Genomic DNA, 13399 nt, shown 5'->3' with positions numbered 1-13399 from the left:
GATTCAACATAATATATATAAAGTTCTTAGAAGCGTACCTGCTACACTGTGAGTAGTCAGTGTTAGCTGCTGTTAGTATTATTGTTTGTCAGATGGGAGAAGCCACCTGCCGTTTGTGTCTGTCAGACTTCATCAATGCTGTGACTACTTGACATGTTATTTTGTTAATTCACTATTAAATACCTCCATTTTCTTCTAGAAATAGCTCTGTAATTATTTTTTCTAAGTTCCATAGATTTATTTAGACTTTCAAAATGCTTCTTGAAAAAAGAATTCCAAGATCAAATATACTGGGGAAACTCAGCATATCTTATGCCCTGTTGGAGAATCACAGAGCTCATTAGCCTATTGGGGTTTCTGATGCTTCTTACAAAACAAACCAAAAAATTAAGCATATATAAACTGGCATTTTGAAAATGTGTTTGTGCGTAGAACCCATCCTTCGTGAAAGCTATTAACATCTCAGCGAAGACATTTTAAAAAATACTGTTCTGTTGCACTCACTATCTCTTTTCTCCTCCGATTTAGCATTGTTCACTAGAGCTTGCTTTAGAAACTTAAATCTAACTTAATTTTTCAAGTTTTTCTATCCCTGATATAATCAATTTCAAGGTGGCTGAAATTGTTATACTCTTATTTTTTAGAAAACTGAAATTTTAAATTCATTTTTGTCATCTCTAGCTAATTCAGAGGAAATCACAGAGGGAAATTCTGTTGACTCATCAATCCAGCAAGTGGTGGGGAGCGGAGGCCAAAGGGTCATCACCATAGTGACTGATGGAGTCCCTCTGGGTAATATCCAGACTGCAATCCCTCCTGGAAGCATTGGCCAGCCATTTCTTGTAACTATGCAAGATGGACAGCAAGGTGAGTTATTCCATTCAGACGAGTGTTTATGAAAAGACATTTTAGACATTCCACATTCCTCTAAGACTGAGGCATTATAGTAAGTAGCGGGACTAAAAGAATGCCGGGTGCCAGATTGGCTCCAAGAAAAAAAAAAGACGGGAACCAGGCTGGCAAAGCTTAATTTCCCTGATGCACATACAATTTGCAAGTAAAAGCCAATCGTCTGGTAGAAAAAAGAGTGAAATAGTACGAATCAGTAGTTCACAGAAAACATTGTGGGGTCTTAAAAATATGGGAATATGTTCAACCTACTTCGTACATAGCAAGAGAAGTGCAAGTCAGTTCTGCACTGAGATACCATTATAACACTGTGTTGTTAAAGGTGTGGGGAAATAGGCACTCAGAAATCACTGACCGGCTCAGTCAGTAGAGCATGTGATTCTTGATCTCAGCGTTGTAAGTTCCAGCGCCACGTTGGGTGTAGAGAATATTTAAAAATAAAATCTAAAAAAAAAAATCACTGCTGAGAGTGTAAATTAATATATCCTCTGAAGAACTGATTGTAATATCTATCAGATTGTTTTTAAAGATTTAATTTTGAGAGGGGCACCCGGGTGGCTCAGTCGTTAAGCGTCTGTCTTCGGCTCAGGGCCTGATCCCAGGGTCCTGGGATTGAGCCCCACATTGGGCTCCCTGCCCCACTGGGAGCCTGCTTCTTCCTCTCCCACTCCCCCTGCTTGTGTTCCCTCTCTAGCTGGCTGTCTCTCTCTCTGTCAAATACATAAATAAAAATCTTTAAAAAAAAAAAAGATTTTATTTATGAGAGAGAGAGCGAGAGCGTGTGCACATGCACTCTCAAGCAGGGAGGAGTGGCAGAAAGAGAAGCAGACTCCCCAGTGAGCAGGGAGCCCAACATGGGGCTCAGTCCCAGGACCGTGAGTACATGACCCTGAGCCAAAGACAGATGCTTAACTGACCGAGCCATCCAGCCGCTCCCAATATCTGTCAGTATTAAAGATACACATACCTTTTGGCTAAAAAGTTCTTTTCTAAGAATTTATATTCACACACACAGAAATGAAATATATACTAAGTTATTCATTACAGCATTGTTTGTAATCATCCAAGATTAAAAGGAATCTAAGTAGATGGTAGCTATACTTGTGGTGAACATAACATGATGTATACAGAAGTTGAGTCACTGTGTTGTACACCTGAAACTAACGTAACATTGTGGATTAACTATACTCCAATAAAAATTGAAAAATAAAAAGAATCTAAGTATGTGTTAGTAGGGAACTAGATAAGAAATTATGGTCCACCCATACCCTGGGATACTCTGCAGCTCTTGAGAACAATGAGGAGATGCCTTATATGCTAGCGTGATGTCATCCCCAAACCGTAGTGTGAAGTGGGAAGAGTAAGAACAGTGTGTACAATATGCTCCACGTGTGTTTTTTAAAAAGGGGGAAATAGATGTATATTTGCTAGTATATTCATAGACTTAAACCATCTCTGAAGGAACATTCAAGAATAACATTGATAACGTTCGTTGCCTCCTTGCTTGTGCGCTCTCTCTCTCTCTCTCTCTCTCTCTCTGTTAAATAAATAAATAAAATCTTTTAAAAAGTGTGGGGGCGCCTAGGTGGCTCAGTCAGCTAAGCGTCTGCCTTCAGCTTAGGTCATGATCCCCAGGTCCTGAGATCGAGTCCCACATCAGGCTCCCTACTCAGTGGGAAGCCTCTTTCTCCCTTCCTGCTCCCTTTGCTTGTGCTCTCTCTCTCTCCCTCCCTCTCTCTATGTCAAGTAAATAAATAAAATCTTTAAATAAAAACCAAAACATTGGTTGCCTCCTGAGAAGGTACCTACCTGGGTAGCTGGGGATGAATGGGAGACTTTTCACTACATATGCCTTTATAATTTTTAATATATTTTTAAAGATTTTATGTATTTATTTGAGAGAGGGGGAGAGAGAGAGAGAGCACAAGTAGGGGGAGGAGGCAGAGGGAGAGGGAGAAGCAGACCCCCCTCTGAGCAGGGAGCCTGACTGGGGGCTTTATTCCGGGACCATAAGATCACAATCCAAGCTGAAGGCAGACACTCAACCAACTGAGCCACTCAGGCGCCCCATAACTTTTCATTTTTGAACCTTGTGACGTATTACTTATTCAGGAAATACATCAGTAATTTTTTTAAGGGAAACTAATCATTACAGCTTCATTCCTTAAAAATATTGGAGTTTGGGGCCCCCTAGGTGGCTCAGTTGCTAAAATGTCTGACTCTTGATTTGGGCTCAGGTCATGATCGTAGGTTGGTGAGATTGAGCCCCACCTTGGGCTCCACGCTGGGCACGGAGCCTGCTTAAGTTTCTCTCTCTCCCTCTCCCTCTGCCCTCCCCCCTGCACTTTGCTTGCATTGTCTCTCTCTTTGTCTAAAGAAAAAAAATTGGAGTTTGAAAGAGGAGGGTTGGTTCATTGCATTTGAGTCACCAAAATTCTGACTTTGCCCAAATAATGATGGGGATTTTATAATTTTCAAACTATTTAAATTGGTGGATCTAGGGGCACCTGGGTGGCACAGCGGTTAAACGTCTGCCTTCAGCTCAGGGTGTGATCCCGGCGTTATGGGATCGAGCCCCACATCAGGCTCCTCCGCTAGGAGCCTGCTTCTTCCTCTCCCACTCCCCCTGCTTGTGTTCTCTCTCTCGCTGGCTGTCCCTATATCTGTCGAATAAATAAATAAAATCTTTAAAAATAAATAAATAAAATAAATTGGTGGATCTTTGTAGCATAGAAAGAAAAAGTAGGCATTAAACCTATATAACTGGGGCACCTGGGTGGCTCAGTCGGTTAAGCCTCTGCCTTCGGCTCAGGTCATGATCCCGGGGTCCTGGGATGGAGCCCCGTGTCAGCCTCCCTGTTCAGCGGGGAGTCTGCTTCTCCCTCTGCCCCTCCCCCTGCTCATGCTCTTATGTGCTGTCTCTCTCTCTCTCTCTCAAGTAAATAAATAAAATCTTTAAAAAAAAACAACCCTATAGGGGCGCCTGGGTGGCGCAGTCGTTAAGCGTCTGCCTTCGGCTCAGGGCGTGATCCCGGTGTTCTGGGATCGAGCCCCACATCGGGCTCCTCTGCTGGGAGCCTGCTTCTTCCTCTCCCACTCCCCCTGCTTGTGTTCCCTCTCTCACTGGCTGTCTCTGTCAAATAAATAAATAAAATCTTTATTAAAGAAAAAAACCCTATATATCATGGAACATTGCATCAAAACTGGGGATGTACTGTATGGTGACTAATATAACAAAATAAAAATTATAAAAATAAATAAATAAATAATAAAAAACCCCTATATAATCCAAGTTTTGGTATCACAAATTCTTATTAGTTTTATTTGGAAATATACTATGGATGTTTTTGTGAACATGGTTTAAAGTTTAGGGGCTTCATTGGCTAGGTGAGAAACTCTGCTAATAATGGAGTTAAATAAATGAGAATGGAGTTGTTTGAGGGGAAAAATATTTGAGGTTTTGCCTGGATGAACTATACTACTTTTTACAAATGAATTTAACCAGGCACAAAGAAGGAAAGCTGAGATTTTGTGAATTATCTGCAGGAAGTTTTAAAATCCCAGCTAAACTGCCTTTCCACTTAGCAGACATCTCAGCTGTTTTCTCTTGGCATCTATTGATGAGTACCCAAAGAATGTAAGCTAATTTTTAAATCAACCAAACCAAATAACTAAGTAAATTTTCTGTTTTAAACAAAAATCATAATGTGCCCTAAAACCTAAATAGAATTTTTTAACTTTTTTATTTTGTGATCATTGTAGATATGTGTATTTTTTTAAGTAGGCTCCGCGTCCAGCCTGGAGCCCAGTGCGGGGCTCGAGCTCACTACCTGAGATCAAGACCTGAGCTGAGATCAAGAGTCAGATTTTAAGTGACTGAGCCACCCAGGTGCCCCAGTGTGTACAGTTCTGAGAAATAATACAGAGAGATCCAGTGTACCTATCACCTAGTTTCTCCCATTGGTAACATTTTGCAGTAATACAATATCACAGGTAGGAAATTGACATTGATACAATTCACCAACCTTAGTGAGATTTTTCCCGTTTTATATGCATTCATGTATTTGTGTATGCACTTAGTTCTGTGCAGCGTAATACAAGTGTAGATTGGTGTGCACACCACCACAGTCAAGACAGAGAGCAGTTCCAGGGCGCCTGGATGGCTCAGTTGGTTAAGTACCCAACTCTTGGATTCAGCTCAAGTTATGATCTTAGGATGGTGAGATAGGATGGTGAGATCCAGCCCCATATGGGCTCTGCAGAGTGAGGAGTCTGCTTGGGATTCTCTCCCCCTTCTTTGGCACACTGCCTCCCTGCCTAGCCCCTGCTTGCACGTGCTCATGCGCTCTCTCGATCACTCTCTCTCTAAAAAAAAAGAGAGAGGACAATTTCATCACAAGGATCTCTTGTGCCACCTTTATATCCACAGCTACCTCCCTTCCCAACCCATTCCTAACCCCTGGCAACCACTAACTCATTTGTTTTCTACCAGTTTACTTCAGTCATGTGTTATATTATCTAAATGGAATCATGTAATATGGAACCTTTTGGGACTGGCTTTTCTTCTCTCAGCATAATTCCCTTAAAATCTATCCAAGTTGGGTGCCTGGGTGGCTCAGTCATTTAGGCATCTGACTTCAGCTCGCGTCATGATCCCAGGGTCCTGGGATCGAGTCTCACATCTGGCTTCCTGCTCAGCGGGGAGCCTGCTTCTCCCTCTGCCTGCTGCTCCCCCTGCTTGTGCTCTCTTTCTCTCTCAAATAAGTAAATAAAATCTTTTTAAAAAGTCTATCCAAGTTGTTGTTTGTATCAATAGTTCAGTCCTTTTTATTGCTGAATAATATCCATGGTATGGATGACCACAGTTGAACCATTCATTGAAGGACATTTAAGTTGTTTCTGGTTTTGGCTATCTATGAATAAAGCTGTTATGACCAGTAGTGTACATGTTTTATGGGAACCTAAATTTTCAGTTCCCTGGGATAAGTACCCCAAGGTGCAATTGCTGGGTTGCATGCTAAGTACATGTTTAGTTTTGTAAACATGTCTAGTTTTGTAAATAGTTTGGCAACGCACAAACTATTTCCTAGAGTGACTGTACCATTTTACATTCCCACTGGCAATTAATGAATAATCCAGTTTTGCCACATCCATGTCAGCATCTGGTGTTATCACTATTTTTTTAAATTTTAGCCATTCTGATAGATGTGCAGTGCATTGATGTGTTTGTTGACCCTTTTCTCATTTATCTACAAAAGAGAAATAATTAAATTGGCTATAGTGAATGGCAAACTGCTTTCTTGTGAAGTTTCTCAAAAATCTTACGTAAAGACATCAGCCTTCATTAAACAAGTTACTCCCAAGGAATTGTAAGCTTATTGGCCATAGCTTTTTTTTTTTTTTTTAAGATTTTATTTATTTATGTGACAGAGAGACAGCCAGCGAGAGAGGGAACACAAGCAGGGGAGTGGGAGAGGAAGAAGCAGGCTCCCAGCGGAGGAGCCCGATGTGGGACTCGATCCCGGAACGCCAGGATCACGCCCTGAGCCAAAGGCAGACGCTTAACGACTGCGCTACCCAGGCGCCCCTGGCCATAGCTTTTAACCTAGTGTTAGACTTCTTTATTTTAGAGAAAGAGAGAGCGTGTGCGCAAGCTAGGCAGACGGAGAGAGAGAAACTTAAGCAACCTCCACACTTAGCATGGAGCCCGATGCAGTTCTGGATCTCACGACCCTGAGATCATGACTTGAGCTGAAATCAAGAGTTGGACATTTAAACAACTGAGCTACCCAGGTGCCCCTAAAGTTAGTTAGACATCATCTTTCTTTCTTTCTTTTTTTTTTTTTTTTAAGATTTTATTTATTTGAGAGAGAGGGGGAGAAAGCACAAGCAGGGGGAGCAGCAGAGGGAGAGGGAGAAGCAAACTCCCTGCTGAGCAGAGAGCCCGATATCGGCTTCATCGCAGGACCCTGGCATCATGACCTGAGCCGAAGGCAGACGCTTAACCGACTAAGCCACCCAAGGGCCCCCCAAGTTAAACATCTTTATATAAAAGCCTCAGATCTGACTGTTAACTGCCTGGCTTCCAAATCTTTTTTTTTTTTTTAAAGATTTTATTTATTTATTCGACAGAGATAGAGACAGCCAGCGAGAGAGGGACCACAGCAGGGGGAGTGGGAGAGGAAGAAGCAGGCTCCCAGTGGAGGAGCCTGATGTGGGGCTCAATCCCATAACGCCAGGATCACGCCCTGAGCCGAAGGCAGACGCTCAACCGCTGTGCCACCCAGGCGCCCCCTGGCTTCCAAATCTGATACTCTAATCTTTTCTGTTTCTCTCTGTAGGGCCATGCTTTACCTGTTGATTATAAAATCCAAAGAGATATGAATAATAAAATTTCAGCTAATATATTTCAGTTTATTTTCTAATTTAAAGCAAGCAGGGGTGCCTGCCTGGCTCAGCCGGTAGAGCTTGTGATTCTTGATCTTGGGGTTGTAAGTTCGAGCGCCACATTGCGTGTAGAGGTCACATAAAAATAAAATATTAAAAAAAATAATAAAGCAGGCAAAACCTCTTTGTTTTACTATGTATTCATCACCTCCAATTGGTGTCCTTTGGCTTGTAGTTCTAACTGTACCTGCTGGTCAGGTTGCAGAGGAAACTGTAATTGAAGAAGAGGAAGAAGCAGAGAAGTTGCCTCTGACTAAGAAACCAAGAATAGAAGAGCTGACAAACAGTGTGGAGGAGAGCAAGGTAATGTTTTTAGCAGTAGTAGAGAAAAGAGAAAGGAAAGAATCAAAAGCCAAAACTTTTAAGGCCTGAACCCTTCCTTATGTTTTTGTCTACTCTCTGGATAATCTGGGATCAGGAATTCTGACCTGTTGGTGACATGGTTTACCTTTACAGGAGGGCACCGAAAGAGAGCTACTCCAACAGCAGCTCCAGGAGGCCAATCGAAGAGCTCGGGAATACCGACACCAGCTCCTAAAGAAAGAACAGGAGGCAGAACAGTATCGCCTCAAGCTAGAGGCCATGGCCCGACAACAGCCCAACTGCGTCGATTTCACCGTGGTTGAAGAGGTGGCAGAGGGAGACGCCGTAGTAGTTACGGAGGGGGAGACGGGAGAGAGAGACACGGAAGTGACTGGGGCAGGAGGGACCGGAGAGCCTCATCCTGGAGTTCCCTTGGAAGCTGTTTCATCATAATGTGCAAGGGCCACAACTTGTACCGTGTCCATCTTTTTCCTCTTTTTAAAAGAAAATACAAAGGACAGACATTGTATAAAAGTTAAGAATGTCCTTAAGAAGAAAACTATAGCAGGGTACAGTGCTCGGGCTCGGGCAGGCTTGCTATGCAACTGGAAAATTCAAAGCCAAATTTAGGGAATACTTCTTTTGAGGAACCAAAAGAATACGGACCAGATTTCTCAGCTCACATCATTGCTTTATGCTTAGAGGTAAAAGAATGCTGGATATTGTGGGTTGATTGTTTTTTAAATAACTGACTTTATATCAGAAGATTTTAAGATAACATTCCTAGTATAGACACATACAGAGCCTTTGATAATTGTACCGTCAAGTGACCTTAAAATTTGCCTTAGATTTATGACGTGTACCTGGTAGAGAAGAAAACTAACTGGGAGATGGGTTAGAAGCAAGCTTTGGGAAGAGAAAGAAATATATTCCACTTCCAAAGGAGCAGGCATTCCCCTCTATCCTGAATTAATTTCACTGACAAGAAATTGGTAATTGCCTAATTCTGCATCCATTGTGTGTCCATAATTCAGGTGCCAGTTCAAGAAACTGAAGTGGAGTATTTAAAACTGGAAAGGAAAGAAAACTTGCTTATGTGGGAGAAGTGTATGTAAATCCAAAATCCTCCAGGCTGTGCTTCCACGATGCTGGAAAATGGCCAGAAGGAGGCTTGTGGGTTATGAAACAGTCTGGTCTCGAGATACAAACTTTGCTCTGGCTGGATTTTATAAAATTGAAATCAGGAGGATAGTCTGTTGCTAGAACAACTTGCTTCCAAACATTTATTTATATAATATCAAGCCTTAATATCAACTTTTTTAATTTTATAAAATTTTGTTGAGTCTTCTAAGGGTGCCTTTCTGTGGAGCTTACATGGTATCCTCTTCATTGCAAAAAAAGAAGTCAGGGGAGAGGTGAGTGCTGAGGGTGTTGGTGGAATTTGGTTCCATTTGACTTGGGATGAGCAAATTCTTCTGTTTCCTTAAGATCGGGTTTTGTTCAGAGCTTTTGTGCCTTACAGGTGCTCGGTGTTTGTTGGCAAAGGGGGTGAAAGAACTAGAAGTGCCGTAAAGTAAGGAACCAAAACCGACTCAGTGACGTCATCTGCCTGACTCCCTTCTCTCCCACTATGCCTGCTCCCTTAGCCTAGACGCTTTTGGAAAGTGTTTCATTGCTAGGTTTTCTTTGTGCACCAGTTTGGAGTTTTCAAAAGAAAAGGAGCTATGGATGGAGAGAGGTAGACTGTGGAGAGGTTACATTACAGAAGTTACTGCCTTTGAAATTGGGCCCCCATCGTTCTAGACCTGCTTGCTTGCTTTATTGTAAATTAGAAGAAGAAACCAGAGGATGTGACAAGTAAACATTTGAATGACTGTTTAGAATACTGTTTTCTTAATTAGCAATCATCGGGAAAACATACATTTTTAATTTGGAGTAAAACTTGACAGTTAACATGGTTCTATTTACCTTGATTAGTGAAGTAATTTGCTGCAGTTTTCCAGAGGTGCAGAGTCACTTGGGACTCAAAATAGACCTAAAACATAACTTGCCAAACAAATTTGACAAACAAAATTGGTTATTAGAGGCTTATAGGCAAAAATACCAGTTTGAAATTAATCTTGGCTACTGGCCACCTTAACTTGCTTTTCTCCATAGACTTCAGAGATTACTCTTGGTTTTGGGGGATGACAAGAAGCCTAGGTAAGGGCCAGGGTGAAATTGTGCCATCTGCTGTCAAATTGTCCTTTTTCTGCCTGCAATGTTTTTCTTTTTTCTGAGTCCCTTTGTGAACCAGGTGCTAACAATAAGCTGCTATTGTGTGCCATTTCAGAGCCTGAGCTTAACTATAGAGATAGAGGGACCAAGTGTCATTTTAGGTATGTTTGGTTTATGTTCTTTGTGTATATATTGACTTTAATTCCTTTATTTTATTTTATTTTTCCCCTTTCCTGTTAAGGGGGTGGAGGTTAACTCTGAAGAGGATATCCGGGCCCAGCCATCTCTCTCTCTGGGGTAGCGTCTGACTAGGGGCAGGAGTTGCCATCCACCACTCCCTGCTGAGCATACAGAGTCCCTACTGTTTGGGGAGCTGCTCAGAAATTCTTATTCTCTTTCTGTAGGAGACTGTCATTCTCACCTAGAAAAATCTCTAATACAGTCCAAGTCATTTTTGATGATGGGGTCTCTGAGATATAGAGTTGGGATGGGGAAAGAGAAAAGAGAAATGTCTGGAAAGGGAAGAGTAGCAAAAAGGTATTTGTTGTTATTTACTTGAAATACACCTTTTAGCATCCCGGAGAAGGGAAATAGGATTTGATCACCAGTTGTATGGCCATGGAGAAAGGGTAGGTCAGGATCCCTTGAAGTCGGTACAAGTAAATACTAAATGCATTAATGGCGATACCATTTTAGGATTTTGCATCTTTCAGGATCAGCAATGGAAGTTGGGACAATGTTGCTAGATCTTCTGGGTTAATGGGTCCCAACTGGTTTGTTGGCAAGATTGAATTACAGAGAATCAAATACTAGGCAGGTGGTTCAGAGTTGTACTTAAGCAGGAGAAACCTGGAACCTAGATGATCGCCTACTTTAAAATAAAGCTGATTTAGCACTATCAGTATTAATTTATGAATTTTAGACTCTACATTTGCATTTTGGTCTTAAGCCTTCCCCGAAAAAAGAGAAAGAAAGAAGTCTTAATATTTCTGTTCTTGTTCCTAGCTTCAGGGAAATTACTTAGAAATATATAAATGTGCAGTTCCCTTCCTATCACTACCTCTGTGGGATCTCTGAATTGTAATGCCAGAGTTGAGGTTTCTTAATGGAAATATGCGAGAACTTGACTTTAGGTTTTCTATATTTTGAACTCAGTGCCTTAACAGACGTTCCTTTTCTCTGTCAGATCCATGTGTACTTACTTTTGGCTTTGCCTTTCCCCCTTCTTCAGCCTCACCATTGCATTATTAAAATGTTTGTGTCTGCTCAGTAATGTGAGAAATCTGTGGCATACAAAATTACTTTCTTTGTTTATATTGATGTAAAAGAAATGAATTTACCAGAGCGTTCTACAGTCGAAGTTAGGTATTGTGTGACCAGGGCATTTTTAATACCCGTTTGCTGGGTGCATATTGCTGTGTACATTTATAAATACATATGGATTTTCCCACTTTTTGTTTATTTGAGGTTCAGTTCTAAAGTACCTGGTATAACCTGGAAATATTTTCATTTCATTAAACACATTAAAGAGGGTTTCTGTGGCTTCACTAAAGGGGCCGAGGAAGAAAAAGCTTTACTTTGGCCCTTCTCGGGGAGCTATGCTCTAACTGGTGTAATGAGAAACCTGAGGAGTAAGCCCAGTATCTGGCTTTACAGAGGTGTGTTTAGCACGTGGTGTGATGACACCATGTAAGCCGAACAGTTCAGAGCAGTGTCGGGGTAAAGACGGAGCTGCCCTTCCACAGAGCAAGCGTCCTTTCCACTCCTCTGGCAGCTGTTTTGACCGGCACTTGTAAGATCTCCTACACCTCTGAACAGGAAAGAAACCTTAGGTAAAGGGATCGTGGCACAAGGAGCAGGCATCCTGTGCATCGACTTTCTGTTTAGAAATCCCGTCCTTTTGAGAAATGATCATTTTGAGGGGGCTTGGGTGACTCCTAGCAAGCATCATGTGGACCTCCAGAGCTAGAAGATGTCAGGCATATAGTGAACTCTTCCCAGAAGTTGAATATTGAGTAGAAATCAGTTTTTATCCAAATTTATTGGAGAATGGCCTCCTTGTGCAAACATCTCTGTGTGGCCAGAAAAGGAGTTTCAGAAAGGAATATATGTCAGCACTGCCTGTATGCTGTTCCAGGCTCTTATCTATCTCCATTTAGGTGATGAATATTTTCCGAGTTGGTACTCTTATTTCCTATGCCAATATATTTAATAAGAGGGCAGGAGTAAGAAGGATGTGAATTTGAATTAAGTAGATTTGAGCCTCTGGTGCTGCCTTTTTTTTTTTTGAGCCTCTCTAGGATGAGTGGGTGGGGTGACATTCCTAGACTCTACAGTAGCAATCTGGCCGGTTAATGGCCGGGAACTGTGACTCTCTCTCTCTCTCCCCCCCTTTCCCCTCTAAACTATTTCTGCTTCTGTGCCCCCATTGCTCTTATCTCATTGAGTCTTTCCCAGGCACTAGAACTTAATTAGTAGGTCATTTCAAATCTATGGGCCTTGTCTTTCCTCTTTCCACTCCCCTCCTTCCCTATTACATGTATTTTCTGTTTATTCTGACGTGGTTTGTTTCTGAGAATTAATCTAGGTCATACCCTGTATCTTGTGCTTCCTACTTGATTTCAGACATCTTGCTTTACCAACAAACAATACCGATAGCAGCTCCCTTCTCTGGCTGTGTCCCGTGGCCTGTCCTCCTGCCAAGGCCATTTATGTTGGCGGAGGAGAGAAAGAGGGTGGGTGGGGTGCCTAGATTCTTCTCAAAGTGTCCTCAGTTTTTCAGGTTTTCTGACAGCTTTATGTACAGTATGTTTTAGGAAAACTTAAATATGCTTCTCTTTTTTTTATTTAGGATTTTAATAGGGTTTGATTTTATGAGGAAGGGTGTGTGTGTGTGTGTGTGTGTATGTGTGTGATCATTTGTGTGTATATACACTTATACAGATCTATATTATATATACAATTTTTGTACTATCATTTAAAATAAAGATGTTTCTTAATAAAATGTCAAAGTCTTACCATTTCAGGGTGTCATTGAAATTTTTTCCATCTCCTGGGCAAAAATTTTATCTAGTCCCTGATCACAGATAAATTTCAATAGGAATGGGGCACCTGGGTAGCGCAGTCATTAAGCGTCTGCCTTCGGCTCAGGGCGGGATCCCAGAGTCCTGGGATCGAGCCCCACATCAGGCTCCTCCGCTGGGAGCCTGCTTCTTCCTCTCCCACTCCCCCTGCTTGTGTTCCCTCTCTCACTGGCTGTCTCTCTGTCACATAAATAAATAAAATCTTTAAAAAAAAAATTTCAATAGGAAGTTTTCTCTGTCTAGCTGAGCTAATGAGGGTGGAGCAGGGGGGTTGTGTGTGTGTGTGTGTGTGGTGGGGGTCTTCTTTCCCCTTTTGTGGTCTCTTCTAACCCATTCACACCCTCTGCATTTTCCTTATCCTAGCTCCTCCTCAGCTGACATTCATAGTAGGCAGAGCAAATGGAGGTAAGGACTGCAGTGAGAGTGGAGAGAGCTTTTGA

General features: G+C 41.9%; 1 protein-coding gene across 3 annotated transcripts in view; it reads left to right on the top strand.

Annotated features, from left to right (window-relative positions):
• The window catches only part of GABPB2 (GA binding protein transcription factor subunit beta 2), a 31169-nt gene extending 18273 nt beyond the window's left edge, over positions 1-12896 (top strand). For all 3 annotated transcript variants that reach the window (XM_008695681.2, XM_008695680.2, XM_040626772.1), the window contains 3 exons: positions 682-867; positions 7532-7659; positions 7813-12896. In XM_008695681.2, coding sequence (XP_008693903.1) covers positions 682-867; positions 7532-7659; positions 7813-8112 — 614 coding nt within the window. In that variant the 3' untranslated portion in view covers positions 8113-12896. The remainder of the gene's footprint in view (positions 1-681; positions 868-7531; positions 7660-7812) is intronic.
• The last annotated feature ends 503 nt before the right edge of the window (positions 12897-13399 follow it).

Source organism: Ursus maritimus, unplaced genomic scaffold, assembly GCF_017311325.1.
Source record: "Ursus maritimus isolate PB19 unplaced genomic scaffold, ASM1731132v1 scaffold_12, whole genome shotgun sequence".
Taxonomy (NCBI): Eukaryota; Metazoa; Chordata; class Mammalia; order Carnivora; family Ursidae; genus Ursus; species Ursus maritimus.
The sequence above is the reverse complement of the archived record's forward strand: the minus strand, read 5'-3'. Positions and strand labels throughout refer to the sequence as shown.